Raw genomic sequence first — 22,878 nt, 5'->3', positions numbered from 1 at the left:
CGGCCCTCGGTGAGTGGCGAGTGCTTTTGTCTTTGTCTTGAAAAGGCACGGGGCTGTGGTTTAAGCGGGGAAGGTGCTGGTGTGTCTTGCAGACCAGCTTTGGTAGGTACAAAGAGAGTGACAGAAGGGTTTGCTGTGTACAAATCTAGGAAGGACTAGGCCGCGGTGACAGCTGCATTGTCACCCTGTACAGGGTGGAAATATGGCGGGCCACCCCGAGGACCTTGGACCCTATGTTCCAGACTCTTCTATAGGTGTTCTTTCCCCTCTTGAAGGGAAGGTCAGAGGTCCCTGCCCCACTCTGTCTCTCCTGAAAGAAAGGACAGGGACAATGGCAAGAAACTGGGGCATATCAGCATGTAGTCAGAGCCTGTGGTCTTAATGTGCTTTGGTTTTCAGTTTGAGAACAGACAGAGAATTTCCATTTTGCCTTTCCTTGCTTTCCCATTAACCATTTCTCGTGAGACCAACCACATCATGGACCTAGGAGCGGAGGGTTTGGTTTCCAGGAGAGATGGGAGTTGTGGTCACTTGTCATGGGACAAGGAACCAAGTACAGGTTATATCCTAGAGAGGCGCCAAGTGGGCCCAAATCTCACTCGGTCATTTGGCTGTTGTGGTTGCTAGGTGACCACCGTCTGCTGCTGTTCTGGGGAATACACATGGAAGGTGTTCTTCCTCTTGGCTGGGGGACCCCTGAACACCGCATTGGAGTCTCCCTTCTGATGGGAGAGCTTTGTTGTGGGAGTGTTTTACAATTGTTCTCCTTACATTAGGCTGTTTAGCTAGGTGTGGTGATATACATACTTTGGTCCCAGCACTAGGAAGGCAGAGGCAGGCAGATATTTATGAGTTCAAGGCCAACCTAGTCTCCATCGTGACTTCCAGGCCAGTTCAGGCTAGCAAGATCTCATCCTCAAAATAAATGAATGAAGTTAGCAATTAATGTGAGATCCCATTTGGTGCGCCAGCCATTGTTTCTGATGATGAAGTCCCCCGTGGAGCTGGGAGAGGATGCTGGCTTGATGTGCCCTCTTTTGCTCTCCTGTCTCTTTCTCTTGGAACTGCGTCATTAACATCATGCTTTGGGATATCAAGAATGGGATAGAGAGAAGATGTGCAAGAGACAGCTCATCCTGTGGAGTGGCACCAACTTTGGTTTCCAAACTGGTCAGACAGGAGGCATACCCTGTCACCTCAGCTCCCTGAAGCCTCAGTTCATATTCTGATCTTTGATGAGAGGCAACACAGAAGGGTCTCTCTAGAGTGATCCCTGCTGCTCACCATGGTGATTTCATACTCATTACAAAATACGTGTAAATCAGACACTGCAGTAAGAATTCCCTCTTAAGGCACACTGAGGCTCTCCAATAAGGCTGCTTTGTGTTCTGACTTCCAAGCATTGTTACTGGAAGGTGCTGGCAGACTCTGGCCTTCTCCCAGGCCTGCAGAGCTCAGCCCCTTGGAAGGCTCAAGGGGGCCCAGCATGCCTTCTGTCAGCTATATACTGTCAAATGCAAAAGGATCAGACCAGGACTTGCACCAAGGGTATTGAAGGCGAGGCAGGAGCTTGGCTTGCAGGAGCTGGGGGCAGGCACTTCTCTGCCTAGTTCTCTGGAGAGACCAGCAAACAGTCGAGCCCTCCAACTGCAGCAGAAGATAATTTATTAGTCAGTTGTCAGCAAGCCACGTGGAGGACTTCCCCTGGAGCTTAGCCAAAGCCAGTAAAGCCAGCATGCCCTTTTCCCTAGCCATGAGGCAGGTGCCTGGGGAGGCCTGGCTTTGCCTGTATTGAATGTGGTTTCTTTCCCTGTGGACTCATTCATCTGTCGTGAATCTAGAAGGCCAGGGAGGACTAGAACTGGGAGTCCTTGTTCTTCTGCCTGCTCCCCCCTGGGGGTTCCAGGCAGACGATGTGTATCCTATGACCTGGTGGCATCACTAGATGGGATGCAGGGTGGGACTATGGAGTAGGAAGCTGCCGGTGAGGATACTGCAGTAGACTCCTGGCCAAAGTGCACGCTGTACTCCATGGGAGTGCTGCCAGGAAGGGGAGATGCCAAAGTGGAGCAGCCATAGGAGCCCCTTTATACCTCCCCAGGATGAGATATTCTGAAACCCGGAGAGAGTATGGGATACTATAGCCCTGCACTGTCACCCAGGTATGGGACACACCGTCTGCTGTCACAGACGTGCCCTGCTCAGGGACACGTCCGACGAGGGAGGCTAGCCATCAACCCTAAATGGTAATCAGAGTCTCTCCAAAGGTGATGGTTTCTCTGGGGTTAGCTGAGCGCTGTGTGGATTCTTGTACATCCAAGGAGGCTGAGGTCAGAAGTCTGTGAAGGCAAAGTGAATGGAGCACAAAGTAAGCGGATACAGGGGTTGCCATCTTAGGGACCCAGACCTAGACTGGGTGCTCTACAAAATGGGAAGGTGTGAACCCAGGGAGCTGTGATGGCCTCTGCCTATGGCTGCCGCACTGCACCCCCAGTAGGTTCTGCAATAGCTCTTGGTGCTAAGCGTGTGTATGTGGCAAAACATCCTCTCCTGTTACCTCTGGCTTTGTTACAATTGCTAGTTCTTTCTGAAGTGACTCTATTTCTTCTGGCAGCTTTCACAGATGAAGTAAATGTTTGCTCCTCGGTCCCAGTAATGGCTTTCCTCCTTCCACCTGCTGGGCTCACGGTTAGAGGGGAAAGACCTCAGGGGATGCTGGGAAGTGGTAAGACAGTCTCTGGGGATACTAGATAAAGTGCTGGAGAGCGTGGCCTTTGCTATGCCCCGAAGGCTGACAGTCTGACAGCAGGAAAGGTGCAGACTTGGAGTGTCAGGTTCATGTAGCACTGTGTTCAGTTCCTGTTTCTTTAGGAGGCAGGGATCCTGGTATAAAATTTCAGGAAGCATGGGGCTGGGCAAAGGAACCTACAAAACACAGGTGGAGTGTGTGCCCTGAGGACAGGACCTCCTGATCACTCTCATCTGAGCTGGTGAGATGTAGCTTTCAAAGGCGGCCGTGGAGGTGTGGGTTCTGCCTGGCCAAACGCCTCCATGGTGACATTGTCTTCCATCAACTTTGCTGACACAGCCTGGTGACGTGCTTTGTGATGTCACCTCCAGCATGCTGCCCTGCCCTGCAGCATTCGTAACTCAGTTTCATTCTCACAGTTTCCCTAAGTCAAGAGGCAGGTAGCTTAGGAGCTAAGCACACCTACCTTCACTCCATGCACTGGGCTGGCTCTGACCCTCGCATCCCTCCAGGGCCTCAGTGTTCTGACCTGTGGGATGAGGTGTCTGGCTCCCAGCATGACTAGAAGGACTGAGACACTCTTTTTCCCAAGAGGCCCCCAAGCATGGAAGAGCTTCAGTGTCATTACCACTATGTGACGCTAACAGGGTGGTTTTTATAATGCAGGCACAAGAAACTCTACAGAGTGTGGTGATGGAGATGTGGACAGGACTCGGCCACACAGGAGACCCTAGCAGAAGAGGTTAGGATAATGTACATGCGCTGCTCTGGGCTCTGTGTGTCCCAGGGACAGAGTTGGTCATACTCTTAGGACCTCATAGCTCCTAAGTGCCATGGTTGAAATGTATGGTCAGTGTGCCATGAAGCATGGTTAGTGTCACACACAGACACACATATAGACAAACATAGATTCATATACACATATACACACACATTTACATTCACATACACATAGACATAGACACACACAGACACAGACATACATACAGACATACACAGATACAGACACACATAGACATACACATAAACAATACAAACACACACAGACACACAGAGACACACACAGACACACACAGAAATACACACAGCGACATACACATAGACATACACAGATACACAGACACTCAGAGATACAAAGAGACACAGAAACACACACAGACATACAGATACACACACTCACACACACACACACACACATACACACAGGACTCAGCCGAGAGACCTCCAGAATCATGGTGGTGAACACTACTGCAGGTGCTCTTCTTGGCAGTGGAGAGAATGTGCGGAGCTGTGGTTCTGGTTGGAAGAGAGAACTACACGAAGGCAGGGAGCATCCATGCTCCAGAAGACCCTTCCTGCCCTGTGAGCTAATGATAGGGCATAGCCTTGGATGACAAGAGATCCAAGTTCTGAGTACTAGAGGCTGCAGGGAGGAAAAGTGAGGGTGGCGATGTGAACTTGGCTGAGAACTGGCTTCCTGGCTGGTTGTGCACTTCAGCGCTTTTGTGAGTAGAGGCAGGGAGAACTATATGTTTGAGGCCGTGCAGTAAGACCCTCTGTCCCAGGAAGGATGGATGAGGGCAGGAAGAAAGCTTAACCTCATCTTGGCAAACATTCTAGGACAGAAAGAATGTCAAGTATTTACTAAAGCGGACAGAAGAAGAAAAGGTTCCAGCGTGTTCATCATTCAGCATCAAGAGCAATCAGCTTGAGGGCCCCGCCCCTTCTCTCCTTTCCACAGACATGATTGGGAGATGGGGGCTAGACATTCATTATCCAGTTCACAAACACTGCTTGATCCATCACGCCTCCAATAAGTGATAACTTCTTAATTTTATCAAACATCCAATCTGTTCAGTTTTCAGTTTTACAGATTATACTGGTAATTCCCCCCCTGGTTTATTTGAGACTATCTAAGGTCTCATTATAACTGATTGACATGTCTTTCTTTTGAGGTAGATCTACATAAGACAAAACTTACCTTATAAATGTGGTCACTTGCTGTAGAACCATCACCTCTCTCTCCAAAACGTTTCCAGCTTTCCAAAATGAAGTTCTGTCTCTAGAAACATGAACCCTCCACCTGCCCTGGTAATTGCTAGACTATGTTCTACCTTAAAGAAAATGACAATGATTAGGTCCCTCATATGGGAGAGACCATGGGATTTGTTCCTTGTGCCTAGCTTTGTTAGATTTAGTACAGTGTCATGAAGGTGTGTGTATACAATAGTGTGTCATAATTTCCTTTTTTTAAAAAGACTGAATATACTTCAACAGCAGAGACCTGCCTCAGTTTGTCCCCTCCACATGACAGAGGGCAGCCCTGTCTGAGTCATTCTCTTTCTCTCTAAGGTGAAGGCATCGCCTCTGACTTAGTCTCTAGGCTTTTCCTGTGTCAATGTGTTCCCTGACGTCTTTGTCCACTGAGCATGCTCAGTGTGAGTAACAGAATCTTCAACTCTTCTATGCTCACATTCATGAAGCACATTTCTGATACAATGTGGGATTTACTCTCTCCACCTGAGAGCTGGAACTGGACCCAGCTCCTCCAGTGCAGCAGAAGACAAGGGAGATGCAGTGAGTCTGGTGAGATTTAGCCTCAGCTGGAACCTGGGTACCAGCAGCCACTTATTCCCTGGGGAACTTGTGTCAAACCAAGTCATGAATAGTCCTGACGGTTGATGGATGAGCAGGTCACGGCCTTGCAGGGCTGTGTAATTAGACAGACGCTGCAAAGGAACACTGGCTAACACACAGACTCTGACTTCCCTTTGCCGTGGGGGCTGGGAGTTCTTGAAAGCCCAGGGCCTTCTGGTTGATGGGAGTGCTGTACAGAGAGCCGCTCCCTCACCTAGAAAGGTCAAGAAATGAAGTCAGGGGTCTCTATCGACATCCACTTTAGAAACCTAAGGGCAAGCCTGGGCATGTAGCTCAATGGTTAGAGTGATTACCAAGCCTGCAGAGTGTTGCCTGTGCCCTGGACAGCTCTCTGTTTGACCCTACGTGCCCTTGAGGGTTGACACAGAGTCAGTGACACAGACTCTGGGAGCAGGTGAGAAACGCTGCAGCAAGCTCATCTGAGCTCTGCTGCAAGCTTTTTTAATACCCTCCACCCACCCCCCTACTGGTTCCAAGAAAGCATGTCTTTTAAACAGAAGTTCCTGATTGGCTGAAATTATTTGTACTAGCAATCCCTGCTCTCTCGGGCAGTCCTCAATTAGGTCTTCCCGCAGAAATGCTGGTGTCACCGGCAGTCCTCAGTTAGATCCTCCTGCAGGAGATGCTTTTGCATCATGAGACCATGATGGAGTAATAAGTCCCTGTGCTGGGGCAGGGGGATTTGATTATGGGGTGTGCTGCGATGGCACTGCTTTTGGGAGGAACAAGACGTAACACTGACAGTGCTTTAAGCCAGCTAGAATAGTTGTGAGCATTGCCTGGAGACCGTGGCCTCCTACACAGTGCCTAACCACTGCTGGCACCACAGACAGAAATAGGCTTGCTTTAAACAGCATGCTTTCTGCTTATATGTTTATCTTGGGAATGCAAACAATTAGAGTAAAAAAACAAAACCACCAGGAATCCCAGCACTGAGAAGATTGGGAATTTACTTCCAGGCATATGGGCCTTTCCAGTCGTTGAGCTCCCATACTGATAATGAACTAATGAACAGTATCTTCAACACCGTGTGCTTCACCAGCGTAGCATTTTGGAGGAGAAGGAGGGCGCATTGATGAAGATGGCGCCTTCTGGAGCTAGTCAAGCCACTTCCTAAATGAGGCAGATGCTCTTGATCCTTCTGCGCCTCCATTTCCCCATCAGCACCCGTCATGAACCTCAGTAGACATGTTCCTGTATAAATAAAGGCTTAGCACGGGGTGTGACACTGATGAGCTGTCCCTTACAGGTTCAAGTGCAGAGCACTTGTCCCTGCCCATCTGGTGGCACTATCTTGGGAGGTGGCAGAAACTGTAGGAGGCAGGGCCTGGTAGAAGGAAACAGTTCACTGGCAGATGTGACTCCTAAAGGTATCTTTTCCTGCTTTCTTTCTGTTTCTTTCTCTATGCTTCCTGTGCACCACAGGGGGTGCTCCCTGCTGTGACACTAAGCTTCACCTTAGGAACTCAGCAGAGGAGCCAGATTGTAAGGGCCCATAATTCACCGAAGGATGATACATTGGACTCAAATAACATGCAAAAGCAAAGGGGAAGTCCAGCATTCTGGGGTCTATCATCTTCCAAGATGGAGGTGCCCCAGTGACCTCACAGGTTCAATTCAAAGCCCATTAGGGGAATTCTGGGGAGGAGGGGTGGTGATGTTAGGAAAAAAGATGAAGAGAGGGGTAGGCTCCATGGAGGTGCAGCGAGGACTAGAAGCAAGGGGGATGTCTCTGGGGAACCCATGTTGGGAATTTCTTCCCCTGGAGGGACCAGCCACATGATGGTATAGTACAGAATAGCGTTTATTCAAGGCATTGGGGAGGGGAGTTAAGAGGGTAGTAGAGACAGAGAGAGAAGAGAGGAGAAGAGAAGCCGGCCATGAGCATGTGTGGGGGGGGATAGGGAGAGGAGGAACAAAGGAGTTAAGGGCAAGAAAAGAGAGAGCAAGAGAACAAGAGAGGGTGGGGGACAGCATCCCCTTTTATAGTGTCAGGTAACTGGGGCGGAGCATGCCTGGCTGTTGCCAGGTAACTGTGGGGTTTACAGAATCCCAACAGGTGACCTCTACTAAGATCTGTTGGCTCTATCTTTAGGGACATTCTAGAACCATTGCTGGGGTGTAGGGTGCTGGAAACTGTTCCTGAGGAACTGTAGAAACTGTTGCTGAGGAAATCTGGAAATTACTGCTGACCCATTGTCCTCACCTCAGGCCAGGTGGCAGGGCCTGGACTTGCCTGGACTTGCAGTTCTCGGAAATAGAGTTTTAAGTCTAGTCTCCTGAACTTCCAATTTGAAGCCTGTCATGGCATCAGCTTAGGCTGTCTGAAGATGATCATGGGTTGAGGACTAAGAAATTGTGAGAAGGGGCAATCTTTGTTCCTTCAAGCTGTTTCTCTCAGGGATTGGTCATAGCCAAGAGAAGCCACATCAGTACAGGCATACACATTCTTTTCACTGGATGTCTAATGTGGATATCATTGTCACCTTAATACTGTCTGTCTGTCTGCCTGCCTGCCTATCTATCTATCTATCTATCTATCTATCTATCTATCTATCTATCTATCTATCTATCCCTACCAAATGCTGATCATCTTCTAAGGTTTCACACATGTCATCATATTCAATTTCTAAATGACAACCACAGAGTCAGTTTCACTGATATTTAAGGTGATAGAAGTGCTTGGAGTGGAAGAGATGCTTTGCAAGTTATGTAGCAGGTATTAGATCCAAAATTCCAGTCTTCAAACCAATTGAACTCCCACATCCTAGCCTGCTCCTGGACCACCCCACTCCTAGTCTTGGCTCTAATAAAGTCATATTGACAACCAAGGTGCCACTGTCAATGTTCTTGGCACTGATTACTGCTGCCCACTGGAGCTTAGGTCCACAGGAGGCCTTTGTGGTCCATGTGTGTGACCCAGCCTCTTTGGCAGGGATTTCAGATCAGTGGTGTCTCCTTGAAGTTCACGATACAGCCAGGATATGATGTTCCCAGAGAGCCATTTCTTTCCCCAGGAGGCACAATCAGTCTGAAAGCTGTTCTTTCCTGTGCAACAACTGTCAGGTTTGGGGGCACTTTTTGGGACTGTAGGTGGGACTTACAGAAGACACAGAATAAGTTTGAGGGGTCCAGGAGCCATTATCCCTGGGAGGTAGAAAGGGGTGTCACAGTAAGTCGAGAGAAGTCTGTCTGGCACCAGGCTATTCTAGTCCAATCCTTTGTGACACTGAATGACTCCTTTTCCACCTCAGCTGCAACATGACAAGGATGTGCCACCTCCCTAGCAAGCTGCTGTGAGGGTCTGGGATGCATAGACTTAGGATGTCCACTGTGTGTCAACGTGAGTTATGACCTTTTGGAGCAGAGATCTTACTTCCTGTGCTGTAGGTGTGGGCTTTACTAAATTCTAGGAGCTACAGGTGTGAGGAAATGTCACCCAATAGAAAACACTCAACAGACATGTTTGTGCCCCTGCCCTGATGGAGGAGGATGGGAGCAAGGCAAGGAATGTGAGGAAAGAGAGAAGCCATGTAAGTAATTAGAACAGGCATAGGAACTGGAGCCTTTTCACTAGTGTTCCAGAATAGTTGCATATCTGTGCATGGTGGCCAGCAGTGGGATCCCATGAGACCGAATAAAACTGTCAACAGATGTGGAGTGCAGTTTATGACAGGACCATTGCCCAGGATTGGGGTCAGAAAAGGGTGCACATATATTTGTCAGGACAAAGGTGAGTTCATCTCAACTGGAGTGTTTTCGGTTTACTTTAACCTAACATGAGCAAGCACATTCTTGGTGCCGGGGGCTCATTGCAGATCCCCACACAGAGTTCTAGTGGCTTTGTCTGTTTAGAATGTGCTGGGAAGCTATGTGGGCAAGCCCCACGGAAGTCATCTGGGGGAGTCACAGGGTTGTGACTCAAGATAGCTGTGCTCAGGTTGTGCTGAGTGCACACAGTGGAAACTTATTTACCTGGGAGCCCGGCGAGCTTCAGCAAGCTCCCCCTTAGGGTCTCCACTTTCTCATTAGTGAACAAGGATAATAACTATACTTAACTCACAGGGTTCATTAAGAGCTTTATACTCATATAGGCACTCTCTCTTCCTCTCCCTCTTTTCTCTACTCCCGTGTGTGTGTGTGTGTGTGTGTGTGTGTGTGTGTTACAGTGATAGTGATGATTATATACTTGGAGGCCTAGTCTTTCCTAAGAAGCCATCCATCTTGTTTTTTAATACAAGGTCTCTCCCTGCATGAGGCTCATTGACTTATTTAGGCTGGTTGGCCAGCGAGCTTGTATGTCTCATCTCTTTTCCCCAGGATGGAAATTGCAAGCATACACTATAATCCTTTATGTGGTTTCTGGGGGTTCAAACTCGTGCTTATGCACCAAGCACTTCATCGATTATCTTCCCAGCCCTCATTAAATCTTTATGCAGCTTCACCATAGAGTATGGCAGAGAGGACACACCTGATTATGTGAATCTTCACCACTATCACCACAACCACCATAACCACCACCACCACCACCACCGCTGCCACCATCACCACCATCACCATCACCACCACCACCACCACCGCTGCCACCATCACCACCATCACCATCACCACCACCACCGCTGCCACCATCACCACCATCACCATCACCACCAGTACCACTACCACCACCACCATTACCACCACCACCAGCACCGTTAATACTATCACAAGACTGAACGATTTTTTTTGGGGGGGGGAAAGTAGGGTGTGTTATTTAACTATGTTGGGCAATTGCTACCCAAAGCTTGCTTCCTCAAAGCCCCCACATTTACAAAGTTTTGCTCTGCTGGGCAGTTTTCTCCTGGCCTCACCCACACTCATCAGAAGAGTCAGACATGACCTCCTGGCTGGTGGCTAATGATGGCTGGTGCTGTGAGTTGCTGTCTGTCCAACAAGGGTGCTCCTCTCAGCCTCAAGGAGGCTCCTTCAGGTTTCTGTATGTGTAGATATTAAGGGTTTTGAGAGAGCATGGACTTAAGATCTCCTGACATTGCTTTTGTCCCTGGAATGACAAGTAGGTGACAAGTGGATGCAGACCTGAATAACCAGGCTACCTCTTGTCAGGAGGAGCAGGGCAAGTTCCACTTCAAATAGCTGTTCAGAGGAGAGAGGGATCTTCGTGTACAGCTTTACTAGCTGCGCCCCGACTTGACTTACATTTTGAGGACCCTGTTAATGGGCAGTAACATGAACTTCTGCAAACATTATCTATCCAGCAGTGCTAGTAGCCTAGGGAGGAGACAGCTTTGCTTTGTCACTAAAAAGAGTCAGCTAAATTGTAAGAAACATGAAAACATTGGTGATGGGAAGAGTTCTGTAGCACCCTGGGGCCAAGAGAAGGGTGCCTAGGTGCTTTTAGTAAGAGTACAGGATCGTGGGAACACCTGTCACAGTAAACTGTACTGAGTGAGAATGTACCTGTGATCTTCATTGTGTGGGTGAGTAGATTCACACCAAATGACAGGATTGAGAACTTGTGTTGACTTTCATTTATGTGTGCACCAGCTGGGGCATTAGGGTCTCATCATACCTGGAGATCATTGTGTAGATTTTCAGGAGGAAGGTGGGCGGGAGGTCTTCACTATCAAGGGAACTAGAATAATCTAGCCATAGCCTGCCGCAGGGATCCTGCTCTCAAATGTCACAAAGCAGTGGGACCAAGTGACCATGGGATGTAACCTCTAAAGATTTTCCTCTTTTAAGCTGAATATATGTTTTTTTTTTCCCCAAGTTGGAGAGCCAACAGTTGCACTAGTCCAGGCCAGGATCATTGCCGGAGACAAACGGTGTCAGGCTGGAGGGGCTTCCTAGACCTGTATGGCCACTCCTCTTGGTACAGACATTCAGTAGAAGACTGCTGTTCATGGAGGCAGGAGGAAGGTGAATGATAAGCCCTACTAACAACAGAGCACAGGTTGTCAAAGTCTCCACTCTGAGACGAAACTGATGCGCCAGGCTAGACTGACGGACCAGGCTAGTCAGACACAGAGGACCAGTGGGAAACAGCAGTTTTAAGCCCAGGGTTGCCAGGCAGCTGAGGGGAAGCTTTGAGTGTAGGGGATCCATTCTAGAGAGGTTTGGTGCACAGGTGACACAAGAGACCTTGCTACCTGGCTGGGTTGGCAGTCGGGGCAGCAACTGATTTGCTCGGTTTCGCCCATCAATCAAAGAGCCAGATGAGCGGAGGCATTGAGAAGGAGGCATGCTTTTTGATGGAGGGGCCATCTGTCTCCGTAGCAAGCTTGGGAGATGGGGTGAAGCAAAGGCGGAAAGGAAGCATCATTTGTCTCCTGCAATGGGAGAGAAGAAAGCTGACAGCATGTTATGAAAGGGCTTTGACAGGTTTTTGTAATGAATAAGAATTGGTTTTGTGTGGTATTAAGCATTCCATTAAATGGGATGGATTCAAATTAAGTTGAAAAAACTAAAACAGTTATCTGAGACCTGGGGGTGAGTCAGCCCGACTGTCTTATTGCAAAAACAATAGGGTGTGGGAGAAGGAAACTTTACCTGATTGGGGGTCTAGTGTCTTGATCATAAAGCCATCCGTCTTTTTTTTTGTGTCTACACAAGTCTTTGCAGGTGTGCCTGTCTGCACATGTGTGTGAAGATCAGAGGTTGAAGCCCGTGTTTTCTTCAGACACGTTCCACCTTAGTTTTTGACACAGAATTTCCTGGTGAGCCTGGAGCCCACTGATGTAGCTTAACTCATTAGCCAGCAAGCTCAGAGCTCATCCTGTCTCCACCTCCCTAGGCACTGGAATTACAGGTGCCTATGACCTCCTTTTTTTTTTGAGATGGGTTCTGCAGGGCCAAGCTCATCTTCTTTGGTTTGCACAGCAAGCTCTGCTGATTCGGCCATCTTCCCAGCCATATTTTGCCTGGTGCTGGGAGAAAAATGGGTCCTTGTGTCTGGCCCCCCACTTCCTGGCTATCAGGGAGTATCTCCCTCTTCCACAAGCACCCCCTGCCCTTAGATTCTACCTCACTTTGGCAGAGTATAGAGCCAACTGACCTTGGGGTAAAAGCTTTGAAGCCACAGGATGTTGTAAACCTTTCTCTTGTTCAGGCTTCTTAGCCCAGGCTGCCATTTCCATGCCTTTTTGCCCCTCTCTCCATCCTTGTCTTTCTCTCCTCCCTCCTGACTCCTCCACTCCCACTTCCCCCCCCCCACTGCAAGTGTATCCTGAGGATCCTAGTATTTAGGATTCTTTTCTGTCCCAAAGAAGGGGTTTTGTTCATCCATGCTGACTGCCTCAGCATCCCTGGTGACTGTGCCAGCACCATCCTTGTGATGGTGCTAACATGGGCTTAGGACACAGGGATGGGGGGTGGGGTGAGGACAGGGGGTAGTGTTAGGGAAAGACCCTGGCATTAAATTTTTGATGTGATCACAGGCTCAGCCTCAGATCTTCCCTGAAAGTAATGTCTACACTGTGTCTCAGGCAGTGATCAACCTACCCCAGGAAAGAACCACTTTGACTTTCATTCACAAGAGCTGTTGGGGCTATGGTGAAGGGTGAGGAGGTGGTACCCAGTCCTGAGGGTGGGAGATGGAGTCAGGTCTGAAGTCCATGAGGCAGACTTACAGGTCCTTCTGCTGGGTCTGCTCAGGGCTGCATTCCTGGGTGGGGGTGGGGCTCTTCGTCTTTAAGCATCCTTTACCTGTTCTGCGAGTTGAGGAGAAGGCACTTATAGCAGGCTTCCATGCAGTGAACTTAATGTGACTTGAAAATACTGTGAGTAGCACTGTGACTCTACCTAACTGTGGAACACCTAGCTTGGCATCATGTGCCTTAGTGCAGGGTACCTGGATGCCCCTGTGCTCTGGAGACGACAGAGGACTGTAGCACTTGTCACTATCCTGAAGAAGATCAGCAATCAATTCAATGCTCTGCTTTAGCTGACTGCACTCCAAAGTCCAGCCACCATGGGTTGGTACCACCTGTGATACCTACACGGGTTGTCCTCTCTGAGAGAGTGAAATGAGACTTCCATACCAACCAGAGCTCTGAACAAGTGTGTGTGTGTGTGTGTGTGTGTGTGTGTGTGTGTGTGTGATCTTCGCACAGGAACAAGCACCCCATCTCCAACCTCATCTGCACTTTCTAAGAGAGAACTTGCATAGAGCCTTCTACTCTGATCACCAGGAGTAGGGGCTTTTACCCAGTTCTTCTCTTTATCCAGGACACGTATTGTTCAGCGCTCGGGCGAGTGCCAGCCTTGTGACCTGGACTCCCAGTTGGGTGTGATCCCCCCAGGGTGAGACCCACTCAGCGACCACCCTAAGTCTGACTCTGTTCCCTGGGGTTTCTTTTCAGCAGGGCTTGAATCAGCCCTTACCAGCCACGCATCAAACTGCCTCTCCCCTGTCTCACTGGATTAGGGCCAGACCCCTGCTCTCACCATGAGCTCTGCTAGGCGTCCAGAGCGGCTTGGTCTCCAGTGTAAGAAGCTTTGCTACAAGCCCTTCCTCTCATCCCATCTAGGCAGCATGGTCGCCGGAGTGAATTTAAGCAGGGGATCCACGGAGATTAACAGCAGAGCTCACAGCCACACAGCAAACGGTGAGCATGTTTGCATGCCCATGTGAGGAAGGCCAGGCGATGGAGCGAGCTCAGGAGTCGTTCTGCAGCAGCTCTTCCAGATGGATTGCAGTTCAGGAGTGTCTGCTGTGTGCAGATCAAGGCTACTGCCCACACGGAAGGACCCTGGGTAGGGTCTGATTAGATGCGTGTTGTTTAAAGTTCTTAAAAATGCCTGGTGTTTTGAGATTTACAAGGCTTGTGTTGGACTTTCTAAAAGCTTTATGAGAGGGGGTAACTGGAAAAATGGGCTAAGATGTATTAGGAGATGAATTGAGTTGGTACTAGCGACAGAAATGATCTCAAATTTGCGCCGTAGCACACAGAGCATCATCCCTCCAGAATCCATTCTTTCCTGGATCTGCCCATGGTTTCCACTGCATCTAAAGTGTCCTCCAAGTCCTGTAGACACGCACAGGACATTTGGAGGCTATAAACACGTAGGAGACTATAAAACAAGCACGTAAAAGGAACCATAACCTTCCAGTCTTCCAGACCTGGACGAGCCCAGGGCAGCTTGCTCACAGTGGGAACTGATCATTGTCACAATGCTCTTTGAGATAGGACATCTTCAGGGCTTCCTCATCTCATTCTTCATGAGAGGATAGTACAGGAGGGCCATTGCATGGGATGCCCCTGAGTCCCATTGATTCCCATCTCTTCAGGAGCAGAGACAGATGGAGAATTCTGCAGGCACCCTTTGGGCTGGGCCCACGTGAGTCCCTGCCGCACATAGCTTTGGTGTTCATTTCGTGTACTGAACTGCTTACTTTCCTTGCTGCTCTGCTAACCAGAACCTCCAAAGTGAATCTTACTTTTCATCTCTTTTCCTTCCAGTTCAAGCTTCTGTCATCACCAGGATAGGAGACAGCTGAGGAGTCTGAGTTCTTGTTTCTCAAAAGCACACACACCACATTGGGCTTCAGAGTCAAGCAATGAAATGTCAGTATGCCTGCCTCACAAAAGACCGTGCTTATGCCTAAAACATGATTGATGGTTGGGTTTGGGATAAACAAGTGTTTACCTAACTTCTAACTTTGTGATGACACACATTCTAGCTTGAAAAAAATATCACTGCTGGTCAATCAAGTCATAGGCTTGGGCGACATCGATAGCCTTTGTGTAGGTGGAGGCTTTCCTCTTTATTTAATAAGATGATGATTCTGGAGTTCCCAGCTCTTTGGATGTTGGAAGCCTTGGATAAACTGTGATCTAAGCAGCTGTTGTAATTTGAATGAAAATGGCCCCCACGGGCTCACAGAGGGTAGCTTTACTTGAGAAGACTAGAACCTCCTTTTTGGAAGAAGTGTGCCACTAGGGTGAGCTTTGAAGTTTCAGAAGCGCAAGCCAGACCCAATGTCACTCTCTTCCTACTGCCTGCTGATCTAGATGTAGAATTCTTAGCTCCTTCTCCAGCACAGCGTCTACCTGACTGTCTCCTGCCATGAGGATAATGGACTGAACCTCTAAACTGTAAGCCAGTCCCAACAAAATGTTTCCCTTTATAAGAGTTGCCATGAAAAAATTGAAATGTTGTTATGGTGTCTCTTCACAGCTACCCTAACTAAGAGAGTAGCTCAAAGTTCGTTCTCCAACACAGCACTATTCCAAGTAAAATTTATTTGGAGAGCCTCAATTTTCATATTTATAGAAGTATTGGCATGTTGAAAATCTCATTTTGCCAAGATTTATAGATAAGTTAATGGGAAAGTGTACCAAGCAGTCAGACATCAGCGTGGTTTCTGATGTGGGGTGGGCTGTGGTCCTTCATGGTTCAGAAAATATTCATGTCTAATGCTTCATGAGAGCCCATCTCTTCTTCATTTCTAGTCTCCACATCCCTCTGTCAGAAGTCCTGCTGAATGTTTGCCTTGTTAACTTCTCCCTGCCAGTCACTTCCTTCACACCAGGTGCCTTATAGCTTCAGCCAGACTGTGATAATACCTTTGCTATGGCCTCAAGCCACTAACCCGATGCCCACCATTGCAAAGTCTTTGCTTTTCCTTACAGTAGTAATCCCCTTTGTGGCTTTTTGGTCATTGAGACACAGATATAACTAATTGTACAATATATCATGGTTTGACTTGTAATAAAAATCACTAGAAATAGGAAAGACAGCCAAATGTATTAACAAACAATGATACAAGGCAACCATAAAGCCCTGTTTCATGTGCCCTGGGCACTGAGAGCCATGTGGACTGAGGGCTGTCTCTGGTTGTGAGGACCCAGTGAGGAGAGAGCTGTGGATCATAGCTTTGGGGAAGATAACACTGGGGGAAAATAAAATGTCAGTAGAGAAGTCCCCCACAATTTTAGAATCCCAGCTCTGTTAACACATGGCCCCAGGAAGGCCGACTTAGGGTTTGTTTCAATCTGTTTTCCCCCAAGTATCTCAAAGGGGCACCTAACACTTGCATGGCAGGGGATGGCAAAGTAGCTTTAAAAGCATCCGCCATATTGACTTAGGTGACCTTCCGGGATGTTGTGTCTGCATTTCGGAATCATGGATTATAGCTATCCCGTAAGGCTGGCGGCCCGAGCATGCGGCACGTAGGACCCTTTGCTCCTACAGCCCTTCCTACAGATTCTCAGGAGAGCCTCTGTCTTTCAGTTCCCGCCTGTGTCCCCACAAGGACCTGCTCCCACCTCCATAAAACACTGTGTGAGCAACACAAGGGATTTATCATTAACCCCACGTGCTCTCTGTGCTCTTTGGAGACCCAGAGCCCAGCAGCAGTTGGCTGTCATGACTGTCACATGCTGATAGCTTTCATGTGCATGAGTGTGTGTGTGTGTGTGTGTGTGTGTGTGTGTGTGTGTGCATAGAGATGCATATGAGTGTCCACAGAGAACTTCATTTTGCCTTTGCTCTTATGTGTTGAATGCCTTTGCTTCACTGGTTTAGAACCCTCCCGTGATACACGTTTAGTGGAAGAAACACGAACACTGTCCTGGGGCCTTTTGTGACCGAGTTTTATTCCTGACTTAATGAGCTCCACTGAATTCAATCACCGTGTGTCTCATGAACACTTGCCATTTATAGATGGCTATAAACATTATGTCACTTAATATCATGAGTTCCATGTGTTAATTTCAGCTTCATGTTTGTGGGCCCCTCGAAGGACTTCAAGTGGGTCTGGGAGAGGACTGGGGTTGGTCTCACAGTACACTAAGGGCCATAGAGCTGGTGTGACAGTGGTGACAATACACAGAGACTGCAGGGGGGACTCCTGGGCTGGGGAGGAGTTGCACAGTGCAACTGAACCAGGGTCCAGGAGGAGTCCTCACCCAAGATGAACTGAGGGCTTGGGAGATTGGGATTAGTTGTTCAAGGGCTGAGGCAGGAAGTCTGGAAGGCTGTGTAGAGCGGTATCGACAGCTATGGATTGGGGGACTGCAAGCCTGGAAGGCTCTGGCTTTGAGGAGTGGGGCTTCCGAGGCTGGCCTTGAATATGGCCATCAGCTCCACTGTTGTTCAGCTTGCTCCTAACTCCCTGATACCAGATCCCTGGTTCCCACCCCCAGACAGCAGTGGAAATGAGGCTGGCCAGTCTCTCCTGTCAACCCTGGTCCTGCGTGCTGCTTAAAGCACTCTGCATATCTGATGGGCAGGCAGGCAGGCAGGCAGGCAGGCAGGCAGGCAGGCAGGCAGGCAGACAGACAGACAGACAGACAGACAGGCATCTTGTTGCCGACCACTCTTTCTTTCCCTCTGCACTGAGCCGGTTGGCTGAGGAGAGACCTCAGAACAATTCCTGAATGAGGAAATACACAACATGAACTGAAATAAAGGCGTAGGAAATGCACATGGCAGGCAGGAGCAAGAAGGATGAGTGTGAATGGAGGGAGGGCACTCAGCTCGCAAAGCCAGGATCTGTTTCCCGTGGGGGAGTTTGAGGGGGATGGGGGAGGGCGGATGTCTCTTGTGCTTAGAGACTGGGTTCAGTCAATTCATGTAGCCTTTTCTTTGGATCATAACTGTGGTGTCCCAAGCCTGAGGGCACGGGCACTTTGCTGTTGGCTGCCTGCTTTTAAACAAATGGAAGTCGCAATTTCATCTCAACTTTTATGTTTGTTTTGTTCTTTGAAGACAGAGTTTCACTTTGTGCTCTAGGATAGTCTTGAAGTCACGGCAACGCTCCTGCCCTAGCCTACCCAGGGCTGGGATTACAGCTATGAAGGAGCACCAGTACATGGCTAAGTAACATCCATGGGTGGAGTATGGCTCAGTGGTCATTCTTCAGCTGATGAACATTTGAATTCATATTTGGCAGCTATGCATATTTAAGTTACCAGATTAACCAAGTAAACTTTCTTCTGGAAAGACACATAAAGGAAACATACCTTGGGGTACTCACAATCACCACTTTTGATTCGTGTGTGGCTCAGCCTTCTCCATGGCCAGGTTTCCCAGGGGTGGTAGGCCCCAGACCCCTTGTTGCAAGTCATAGCCTTCTCTGTGGGGTCTCCATGTCTGACTCCATGCTAAGTACTCTTCCTATAGCTGGTTCCTTCTCCTCTTTCCTGATTCCTAGGACTTCCCTACCAACTTCCTTGCTTCTATAACTCCAGCTCCTCAAGGTTAAGTCATGGTCCTGCCCTTTCCTTACCCCCAGTGTCTCCCCTGCCAGACATGGCTCTAGACCCAAGGATCAGTCTGCTCATCTCTGACCGCAGGCCCTTTGCTAAAACATTTGTAAGGTAGCAGGTTGTGATATAAACCCACTTTTGATAATGACAAGATAAAGTTGCCCCTCAATAACAGGGCTCAAAGTGGGTATGATGGCACATGCCTTGTTATCCTAGAACTCAAAACATGGGTTTGGGAGGGCCAGAAGTTCAAAACTATCCCCCTAACATAGGAGGTCAAGGTTAGCCTGGGCTAGTGAGCACCTTCCTCAAACAACAAGCAAACATGGGTCCTAGTGACCAGGCCCTGCCACCTTCTCCACCATGTCAGTCTCCCCACAACCTTGGATTGAGTCTAAATTTCAGATTCTCAGGTCACAAGCTGAATGGTCACCACTTCCTAGACAATCTACAAGGTTTCCCATCCCTTCTTTCTCTGAAAGGACACCTCATAAAGAAAACATGGAAGCTTGGAGACCATCACCCCTCCACGATTTGCTCAGCCTGACCATGCTTCTAGAAACCTCTACTTGGGCTCTCTGCCTTCTGCTCCTGTACCCTGAGAGTTTCCTTTCTTTCCCCAGCTGGAAGCTCTTGCAGGGAACACCAAGAACTCTTCCTAGGTCCACCCCACTCCATCCTATCCTTCGACTCTCTGGCTTCTTTCCCAGGCTTGCCCCACCACATACATCCAAGCACCTAACCACTGAGCTATATCCCAGGCCATTTTTTTTCTTTTAGGCAGGTCTTAGTTACTCAAGCTGTTCTCTAACTCATAATCTTCCTGTCTTACCTCCCACTCCTTCCTAGTAGCTGGGATTACAGGCCTATGCCACAATGCTGTGGCTAAAAATGATTTCTATAGAGAACTGTCCCCTTCTCTTTCCGCCATTCCCATTGTGGTGGCTCTTATTAACATGGAACAGATCCAGATTCTCATTATTGCTAGCCTCTGAGTTCCACAGTGCTGACAAGGACATCCTTGGCTTCTTTTTTTTTCTTTTACTAACTTGCTCCTCTGATCATAAGGGCTGAGGCAGGCAGCTGGGTAGGGCGGTGGTGGGGTGTCATCTCCAAGACAAAACTTCAGAGCTACAGGACCTATAGTTGGTCCAACAGCCCTCCCCTTGGGTGCTGCAGATCTGAACTACAGGCTCCTGTAGTTTGTTAGAAGCTCACAACTTTGCCTTACAAGTAATTGTAGCCCCAGTGGATGAGACCTGACTCAGGCTGGAGCCATGGTAAGACAGACCCTCCTGCTTTCTGCCCCTAGCATCCAAGGACCCCAGATTAGGATCACACTGCCCAGAATGTGTTTCTCCAACCTGCCTGTCCAGGCTGTGTCCCCATTTCCAGGTTGGGCCTGACCCAGTTACATTTCTCTTTCTTCTTCCACCCTTCTGCCCCGGGGTGGCTCCACAAACCTCACCATCCACTTCTGTGGGCACCGTACCCTCCTTTTCTTGTTGGCAGTGAATAGAACACTCTAAGTGCCAGATGGCATCAGTTGGTATCCTGTATTATCATTATCGTCACTGTCCTATGATAATGTCCCACATTTGAGTCTTTCCACCCTCCTTTTCTGTGGCCCTCAAGTGAGATGCACAGATTCTCATCGAGAGCCAAGAATTATTCAACTTCCACATATTGCTGATGGCTTGTTTGATTGTGACCAATCAGAAACAGCAGCCGGTGTAGGAGTTCTCATACTTAGAAACTACGGAGAATTCCGGGCCCAGTCCCCACTGCAACAGGCGAGGCCCTGGCTACCATCCAGAAAGCAACTCGCTCACAGATCCCCATGCACCGAACTCCATGGGTTCCTAGGGAGATAATGCGTGCAAAGTGGTTTGTAAATGCTCAAGTACTCTAAAAACGTTTATGATGATTATTGCTAATTAAAATTTAGGATAGCCTGGAGAGAGACAGAAGTGAGCTGCAAGTCTGCCTGCCTCCTTCTGAGGGTCTTTTAGAGACCCTCACAAGAAAGCTGCACGTGCAAAGAGAGCCCGTGAATGACACACACATCCTCATCCTGAATCCTCACCCAGCTCTGGGATGTGTAGTGAGTGGTCACTCTGGGCACTTTCTTATTTCCCTGGTTATCTCCAATGCCAGTGCCTGCCAACCGTGAGCTACTGAGTTACCAATGAGAGCTGACCTCCCAGCAGGAAGGGACTGCAGTGTTACTAATGTGTGGAGCTTCTCTTTGGAGCTTTGTAAAGGAAGCATGGAGTTCATCTTTGTTTCTTCCCTGGCAAATTTTCTGAGCATTAACTCTTGGGACAGAGATAATGAGAGGGTGTTGCCCATGTTGGCGTCGATCCCTACTGGTCTGGGTAATCCTCTTCGGCTTCTCCCTGCTAATACTCTGGGCTCTGAGAGCCATGTCTTCACTAGCCCGTCTCTTCTGCAGCTACATTGGGATCTGAGGTGGGCTAGCTGTCCTAGCATCCTCCATCTTTGTGCTTTCTCTATGATCCCATCCCTCACTATATCCACAAGCCAGCCCGCTGGGGGGAGGGAGACTTAGCTACCAATACCTCTGACTGCTTGGTTCCCATAGGGAGACTTTCTGAGTAGGGCCAAGAGAGATACCGTCTTTTGGATCAGATGAGGATCTGATTCCTGAGAGGTCTCTCAGCTCTACGGTCCTCTCTCCTCCCAGATCCCAGATCTCACCAATGGCTTTTCCTGGGAAATGGTGGACATGCTTGCCCCATTGAGGAACAGTGAGAAATGCTGCTGGAGAAGCCCCAAGCCTTGCTTAAGCCTCGAGTAAACATGTGGCACCTTGGGGTCTCTTTCCCACCCTGGGCAGGGCCCAGTGATCCTCAGCCTTGGCTGCATGGGAGGAAGGTGGGAGCTTCGTCAGATGTGATATCTGAGTCCTTCTGGACACTGCCCATCTGGCCTGCAAAGATATGGTTGATGCTTTCAGAAATCCCTCCAAGTAGGAATTGTCAGCATGCTGCTGGGCATAGGGGCCCCAGTAAACTAACCACAAAAGGCCGTCGAAAAGGAGGATAAATTAAATTGAAGCCACGGAAGCTGCCTAGCAGTTTCTTTAGGGTACCCTTGGGATGAGCAGGCAGTAAGTATTCATTTTCATGAGCCAGCTGGGGGTGTGCTCTGCTCTCTCCTCCCCCTCTTCCTCCCCGCTCCCACCGTCAAACATCACAAGTCAACTCTGAATCTAGCATAACCTGAGTCCCATGTCTCACTGGTCCCTGCCCCTGTACAGTGTGTGGCCCTGGGTCATGTGAGCTGGTCAGGAACGTGGCTCTGGAGCCAGATTAGTCCATCTATATTCCAGAAGCCTGACACCAATGGCCCAGTGCTCCAGGACCCCACCCAACCTTACTGAAGTCCAGAGTCTGCTAGTCCCTTAATGAGCCGTGCCGTCCTGGGCTGTATAATAATTGGGTGTTGTGGTGACCTATAAGAAAGTATCTTTTCATTTACTTGTGGTTGAACTCTGGGGTCTCCTATGGGGGCTTTCCCTGACAACAAGACTAACCATGTGGTTTCTTTCTCAAATGTTGCCCTTTCCGTCCAAGCCTCTCCCTTAGGGACATAAAGCATTCGTTCACAGCCATCATTTGTGTCCCTCTAGCCCCAGCTCTCTGATGAATGGCCGGTGGGGCCTCTCTGCACTCTGCATGATTTTGCCGCCGCTGCCCCTCGCCTGGGCTTCTGCCAGGCTGCAATGATTTATGGGAGTTGGTAGAGGCCCAGTGACTCCCAGTGACCTGTGCAAAGCAGGATTTGCGGTAAGCACAGCTGAAATGTTGGGATGCTTGATAATTAAATACCTTGCTGAGGCCGGGCGTGTGCTTTCCAGCCTCAAGAATGAAATGCTGTAGGTCTCGGGGGAGCCTGGGCGGAGGCTGCCAGCACGCTGGCTTCAGCAGCTTACGGTTGTTCTTTGTGGATGGGTCACTAACGTTTTTGTTGTTGGTGGTAACTCTCCTTTTCTTTCTTCTGTTTTGTTTTATTTGCTTTCTGTTGTTTGTTTTGATTTTTTCTAGTTAGATTTTCCTTCATGGTATATTTCAGGCTCACAGATACATATTTAAATGGATGATTGTCTAGTGTTCGCAACCCCAGCCTGGCAGAGCAGGGGTGTATAAGTAGGCTGCCTGCCAGCAACTCTCAGGACATCTCATTCTGGTTTCTCCTCCCTTAAGGTCCCTGGGGTGGCCATACAGCTGGTGT

General features: G+C 48.9%; 1 protein-coding gene across 1 annotated transcript in view; it reads left to right on the top strand.

Annotated features, from left to right (window-relative positions):
- The window catches only part of LOC308421924 (uncharacterized protein C4orf50), a gene marked incomplete at both ends in the record, with an annotated part of 60,917 nt that extends 39,475 nt beyond the window's left edge, over window positions 1-21,442 (top strand). Inside the window, one exon of the mRNA XM_080918390.1 lies at window positions 21,329-21,442. Coding sequence (XP_080774516.1) covers window positions 21,329-21,442 — 114 coding nt within the window. The remainder of the gene's footprint in view (window positions 1-21,328) is intronic.
- Window positions 21,443-22,878: the final 1,436 nt, after the last annotated feature.

Source organism: Micromys minutus (genome assembly GCF_963924665.1).
Source record: "Micromys minutus genome assembly, chromosome: 1".
Classification (NCBI taxonomy): domain Eukaryota; kingdom Metazoa; phylum Chordata; class Mammalia; order Rodentia; family Muridae; genus Micromys; species Micromys minutus.
This window is presented reverse-complemented; position numbering and strand designations above follow the sequence as displayed.